Source organism: Fopius arisanus, unplaced genomic scaffold (assembly GCF_000806365.1).
Source record: "Fopius arisanus strain USDA-PBARC FA_bdor unplaced genomic scaffold, ASM80636v1 scaffold00030, whole genome shotgun sequence".
In the NCBI taxonomy this organism is placed as follows: Eukaryota; Metazoa; Arthropoda; class Insecta; order Hymenoptera; family Braconidae; genus Fopius; species Fopius arisanus.
The window spans coordinates 885,210-892,510 of NW_011887769.1; the positions used below are offsets into that span (position 1 = coordinate 885,210).

The 7,301-nt window shown below is 34.9% G+C and overlaps 1 protein-coding gene across 1 annotated transcript; it reads left to right on the plus strand.

Moving 5' to 3' along the window:
• The first annotated feature begins 394 nt into the window (after positions 1 to 394).
• LOC105265506 (toxin MIT1-like) lies at positions 395 to 2,448 on the plus strand. Its single transcript, XM_011303026.1, has 3 exons — positions 395 to 480; positions 535 to 684; positions 1,940 to 2,448. The coding sequence occupies exons 2-3, from the start codon at positions 540 to 542 to the stop codon at positions 2,107 to 2,109; spliced, it is 315 nt and encodes a 104-aa protein (XP_011301328.1). The 5' UTR covers positions 395 to 480; positions 535 to 539; the 3' UTR covers positions 2,110 to 2,448.
• Positions 2,449 to 7,301: the final 4,853 nt, after the last annotated feature.

Genomic DNA, 7,301 nt, shown 5'->3' on the forward strand with positions numbered 1-7,301 from the left:
ATATTAAGGAGTTGTTTCCAATTAATCTTTGATATTACCCTAGTTTTATTTTAAAAAATCGGTTTGTTCTGTTATTATAAAATCAGAAGGACATCGGAAGAATGTGCATAAACGAATTTGTATTGATTTATATCTGCCCCAGTGACACTGACCTTTTATTCATAATGGAAAAGCTGTGTGATAATTTGTGATAAACATGCTGCTGTGAGAATAGAACAAACACGCAATAGTCAAGTGGTCTCAACCCTGAAATTAAAATATCATTTTACGTAATACCATAATTCAAGATATTGTCAGCATGACTCATCCCTGGATTATCCTATAAAACGAGGAGCAGTGGAGATTGGTGATCAGAAATCTCCAAGATTTTGCATCTGGAAGTGAAACTTCTTGGCAGGTATCCGAAACTCAACTGCATCTCAGCGAATATTTTCATTTTCATTTATCTTTATTGGAGAAATCACGTAAATCGTAATCCTCGTAAGTGTCAATTATGTAAGAGGGAAGACAATGTGATTCGTCTGTTGTTTTCAGTTATCATGATGACTTTGAGGAAAATCCTGCTTGTGTCTGCTCTTGTGGGATGCTGTTTGGCTTTACCTTCTGGTGATGAGACAACACCCACTCCCGTCAAGGAGTGTAAGGGGCAAGAAGACTGTCAGAGTCATGAGTGTTGTACTGCATGTGAGAATTTTACATTATTTATAACTCTTCCGTTTTTCCGCAAATTTTTTATTTTCACACGTGGGAAAATTCGAAAATCAACTTCGGCAGCATGAAATGGAAAACTAGTAAATTTCCTTATCGATTTCCCAAGTTTTGGCAAGGTATTTTTCTCAACTTCTAACCGACATGTCCACAGAATTAAGTCTATCGAAATATATGACAAGGTAGTAGGCATTTCTTCACACGCATAATAGAAAATTCAAATCAATAATTTTCCTGGATTTGGATAGAAAAATCTGTCAATTTTATTCTCGATTCTACTGGATACAATGGCTGAATGATAATTCGTGAATTTCGTTGGTCTTGAAAATGTCTGTGGAAATCCACGACCTTTCCAACATTACACTTTAAAATTTAACCAAATGTAATATTCATTTCTAATTATGAGCTTTAAAAATCCGAATGTTCTTGAAATATCGAGAATCATTCACTATGAAAAACTAATCCGGACTTTCTCTTTACCATGAATGGAAATATTTAAGAATGATTTAATGAATTGATTGAATTGATTCAGATGTGATTATTCATTATTTAAAAAAAAACAGTATATGTCGCAAGTGGTATTAGGCAATTATTGCCGATATATTCTCATTTTTCAAGTTATCACGAGTTGAATAATGATAAAATCTAAAAACGGTATATTTTCTCACATCAATCTGATCCCACAGCTTCACAGAAATTCGCAACAAACATGAAAAATGAGGGGATATCTAATCGGCAATAACTTTATGGATGTTTTGCCTCCTATTGGCCAAAATGATCAATTTTCTGAGGTTTCAGACAAATTGTTAATCGGATCCACCCAAAAAAATATACCGGTTTTGAATTTTGTAATTATTTTATACCTCATAGAGTTTCATGAGCATGCAATAATCTTCCTGCATTTTTTTTCTAAAGTTTTACGATTAACGTTTATTAAAAGCGCAGAGAAATTACTGCACGATTATGATATTCTCGGAGTCATAAAGTAATCATAAAATCCGAGTACGGTATATTTTTCCGGGTCAATGCAATCTAACGATTTGTAAGAAAACTAAAAAAACCGGTAATTTTGGCTAAAAGAGGCAGAACATCCTCAATTATTAACTTGGCATCAGAAAAACTGCACGGGTGATGAAAACGTACATCGTTGAGAATTTCAATGCAATTTTTACTGGGAAATCAAATAATTTATGACAGCATAAGTAATATTCCCTTGTTTGTAATTTTCCAGCGCCATACAGAAATACAGTAGCAACATGCCGACCCCGGACACCAGAAGGTCAATCATGTTCTCCAGACCAACAGCCGACAGAAACTGGTGGTTCTATTTACTTCGCTCATTGTCCATGTGAACCAAAACTCAACTGCGTCCGAGAGCAAGGCCTTTGTGTTCGAACATAGATTTTTAATTTTTTTTTATTAAGAAAAAACTCGAAAGTTAATTCAGTAATGAAATCGTAAAGTGCGACCATTAAAATCTAACATTCAATTAACGATTTATTTCTAAAACTATCAATTCCAGGTGAAAACATCAAAAGACGTTTTTTGAAGATGATTGAATTCCCGACGAAAAAGGTCATTTGCTATTTTCCTCTAGAATCAATAGGTTTAGCGATTAATCGATATTCAACGAAACCGTGAAATGGGCGTATCATCGAGGGATTATGTTGTCTATTGTTGTTTTATTATATATAAGAATAAATAATGGTAATTGTTGTAATAAAAAAAAGTTCAAAGCTACTTGAAGGTTGTTATGATCATAAGAGTGTCGACAATTTTTTAATAATTACTCTTCAATTAGTCTCATTTGGATGGATCCCATCATGGAATTTACGAGCTTGATAAGAATCACGCAATCATGCAGCGACTAATCCTGGGGAAAATGCACGGGAATTCCGAAATATATTGTCAATATTTTTACTTACTGATGATTCCATCTGTGCACATGTTCACCCCTCTTCTTCAAATACTCAGTTACTGCACAAGATGGGGGCGATCATTATAAAACCAGAAGTAGTACTTGTAGATCATCAGAAGTTTGTCGGATATTTCCTCATCGACATCGATCATCACTCAGAATTGCACAGCAGATTTTTTTACGTTCGTCCTGAAAACAATAAGTGAGTCTCACTAACATTGTACTATAAAAAATTTCCAAAAAAAATACGTCATAAGTCAAGTGGGAATGCGAAGGTCCTATTTGCATTGTTTTTTTATTTTTATAAAAATAATGCCGCAAAAGACGCGCATTTCGTTTTAATTCCTTTTATTGTGTTTGAAAAGAGATATCACCGAACGGATAATATTTATAATTTTTTATTTTATATTGGTGGAACGAATGCGTTGGGAACTCTAAATTTTAATTTTTATTGCTCCCGGAAAATTTATTATTTTGGAAGATTTTGTCGCGAGTTGTTTTATAATGTTTATGTCTGTCTTGTCTTGTCTTGATATAAATATAAGGGGAGATAGGGAAAAGTGACGTTTTCATTTTAAATCTCACGGAAAAAAAATTAATTTCAACAAAAATACTTCACAAGTCGGTGGTAGAAACGACTCATAACTTTTTTGATATTTTGAATTAAAAATACAACGATCATACATAACTGAAAACTGCAAATTGTAAAAGTCGGAGAGCCATACAGTGGGAAATAATAAATCATTCATTCATCCATTCAACAGATATATTATTGGAAAATCCTTCTTCAAAATTTCAAGGATAAAAATTTATCTCAATTTTAAAAACGGGAAGCAAGTAATTTTTTTCAATAGTCAAGGAGATTCCAATTTGTAGGTCATGGTGATAGAAATTAGATAATAATAAATAAATTAGATGGTACCAGATGGTATGACCTGAATAGGTCTTTTACCAGTCCTTCATACGCAGTACCTCAGCCTAATTCCCTACCCGCACTTTCCTCTAGCTAACTTATAATAATTAAACTCCACAGGCTATCAATTCCTTTTCCGAAGATAAAAAAGTTTTTCACGTTCGGGACTCGAACCTGCGCTATGACATTTTCATCACGATGTGCCGAAAAGTAACTTTTCAGTTCACTTTTCTAAAAAGTGACTTTTCCGCACATTGCGAAGAAATTAGTATATTCCGTAACAATTTCCCTGATTTCAATAACATAGCATTGAAACTATCATTTCAAGCTCTAATTAAAATTAATTAAAGCAAAATACCCCGAAACAGGCTCACAATTTAAATATTTCCCAAGCACAAATTTTCTCCAATGTATCCGATGTATCGATACAGCTGTATCATTGCTACTGTTTCCACCTTCCGACTCGCTCAACAAGACATTGAACCGAATTTTTTAAGACATCATTGAAGTATTTACACATGTTTCGTTCAGTTGTCGTAAAAAAACGGCATTTTCCGACTTTTCCGGCCATAATCGATGGACAAAACACAAAAAAATCGATAAAGTAAATTAAAAAAATTACAATGCTTCCATTCGGAAGCACAAATAATAAAAATAATTGAGCTGAATCGAGATTAAGCGATTTTACAATTTATCAGTTCCACTAAAGTGTAAAAAACTTGAAAGGAATATATTAGTTGAAAAAATAATAAACGAAACTGGGTCACCCCTTGCACTTAGATCGGCACATGGTTATCTCATAATTATATTTGGATAATCCGATATGGATTCAGCAATTTCGGTGTTTGCTTGCAGATGCGTGTGATCATGATTTTCAAGGCCATCCTGCTGTTCGTCGCAATCACTTGCTGTTGGGCTTCACCTGCGAACGAGACACCCAGACGTTTTGCAACATGCAGGGGTCCGAACGATTGCTCCAATAACGAATGCTGTGTTATGCGTACGAATCTCCGTATTTTTTTTGCTTTTCATTCAAAAAGAGAAATCTATTGTGGAGCCGTAAACTGAATTTTTTTCGAGGCCAATTTTAGCCGATATCTCGGAATTCAAGGGAGATAGCGAAATTTTTATAGATACCTTTTTTGTAGTTCTCCTCGTTATTTATGAAAAATGTTTATACAAAAAAATCGCTATGATGCTTCAATTCCGAGGTATAGGCGAAAAACTTGTTTCGACAAAAATGTAACTATCCTAGTTCACTGCTTCGGTACTGGAATCAGTATCGAAGCTCTCTCAGTCGATTTTAACTTTCGATTAATTTTCTGACTCATTTTCAATGACAACTACATTTCAGAGAAAAACAAGAGCTTTTTTCCAATCCTTTTGGCAGCCCTTTCTTCTCGGAATGATGTCTTACCGAAAATGTATTATCTCCCTTGGATTTCCAAATACTTCTCCAACAAGAATGTATTCTTATTCAATTCGATTCACAGCAAATGAAACGATAAACTTCCCCGCAAATAATAAGATGCAATGAATTTTGTATAGAAATAGTGCCATGAGATAATTGGCATCTTTCAGGTACTTCCGCAGTTATTTTGCTCTCAAAAAATTTCGCAGTATGTAAGGAACACCAAATTTGGATTATGTCAGATAGATAGATGCAGAAACTATTCTCAAATGTTCAAGAACTTTGAGCACGTCGTGTTTCATATCCATCTTTAAACATCGGAATTACATATTTCTTTCTCATGCAAAATTTGATATTGTATATTTCAAAAATGACGGGATAAAAGTTTTTGAAAGTTTAGTAATATTTCTTCATCGCACCGAACAATGGTTCAAATGTAGTGTCTCTCATATATTGCGAAATTGCGTACAAGTATGAGTAACTGTAGAAGTCTTCAAGGCCCGGATGGATTGTCTGGGAAAGATAATTTACTCCAAAATTGGGACTTCTAATTACTCCGTCAATTAATCGGTTTTTCCAATAATTAGCTGGCCAATAGTTAGCTAGCGGCCCAGTCGTTGACAACCGCTAGAACGCTAATAATCTTTTCTGAAAAAAAACGATTAATTACCAAAGTAATTAGGAATCCGAATTTCGGAGTAAATGATCTTTTCCAGATAATCCAACCGGTCCTTAAGGCTCGGGTGGATTATCTAGAAAAGATAATTTACTCCGAAATTCGGATTCCTAATTACTTTGGCAATTAATCGTTTTTTCAATAATTATTAGCTAGCGTTCTAGCAGTTATCAACAATTAGGCCGCTAGCTAACAATTATCGGAAAAAACGATTAATTGACGGAGTAATTAGAAGTCCCAATTTTGGAGTAAATTATCTTTTCCAGACAGTCCATCCGGGCCTTAATAGAATTCCAATGAAACTTGGAACTGGTTGAAGGGAGTAGTTGCATCTTGCAACGAGTTACGTTAAAATTTAAAAATATATAAAACATCGGGAGAATTTCTGGATTTTTTAATCTGATGCAGACGAAGGAAATTGTTCAATCTAGCGGTATTCTTGAGGCGCTATATTTTTTTCTTATCACCGAATAATTATTTCCTGCCCTTTCAGCTACCCAGCGATATACTTACCCGACATGTCAGCCCCTGCGATCGAGAGGTGACATTTGCAGACCGACAGCGAATATAGGAAGTTCCAACTTAACATTCCCGGATGGATCTGTCTTTGAATACAACAATGCCCACATGTTCCTATGTCCCTGTGCTGAAGGTCTCAAATGCAGTAGAAGTACATCCGGTGGCTATCCAACGTGCAGTAAAACATTAAATCCCGCTAATCCACAATAAAATTATTATTCGAATTTTATGCCATTAAAAATCATTTGAAAACAATTCTGTTCTTTCAAAAAATAAATCATTATTTATCTACGGATTTTTAACCTATCTTTCATGGAGTAACCATTTATTATTTATAAAATGGTTCTCAAGTACTTATTAAAATTAAACGTCACTTTATTTGCACTATCAGATTAGTAACGGAGTGGTATAAACTGAGATAAGTTATTATATTTGTTACAGAATCAAATTCTGTCGAGAAAAAATGTTATACTAAAAGTTTGGCTAGCTTCCTTGGATTCTGAGATATTCTTGGAAAACTGATCACTAGTTAAAAATTAGTTATCTCGTTTTACATTTTTCTGAGCTCAATACATTTTTTACCTGTGCAAATTGGAATTCTCCCGCCTACGCGCACGCCATCATCAGAGCTGTTGCTCACCAAAGAGGATTGACTAAAGTAGAGGCTCAGTTCTGGGGGTTGGAGTCACCCCAACGGCATCGTAGTACTGCACCCCAAGAGAGGGAGGGCGCCACACGCAATGGGGGTGTCATTACGTCAGCGGGCAATTGCTCCACTGAGTTCTGCCAATTTCAAATAAGGCCCTGAGGGCCCTGAGGCTACTGCCGATTTCCACAAAGGCTCAGGTGGAACCAGTTTGTACTCAGCACGGGGCTTGAGGCCTAAATAATTGATAACGTAAAAAATTAATGGATATTCATTCCTCATGTAATTAACAAATGTAAAAAAAAACAATTTTGATTGCTGTATGGTACCTACATGACCTCAAAGTTTCAAAAATAGAATAAACTATAGAAGGATTACCCAGTCTCCAAAAATCAGGCAATAACAATAAATAAATTGATTCCTCTTATTTTTTATTAAAAAATAACAGCGACTTACAGGTGATGCAGCAGTTGTCGCAAACGAACCGGCACTCGAGCTGACGGGATTAGA

Excerpts from the sequence above, each read along its gene's own strand:
- LOC105265506 (XM_011303026.1), top strand. The coding sequence starts at position 540 with ATGATGACTTTGAGGAAAATCCTGCTTGTGTCTGCTCTTGTGGGATGC. Across the intron at positions 685-1,939 it reads TCATGAGTGTTGTACTGCAT|CGCCATACAGAAATACAGTA; the intron begins GTGAGAATTTTA and ends GTAATTTTCCAG.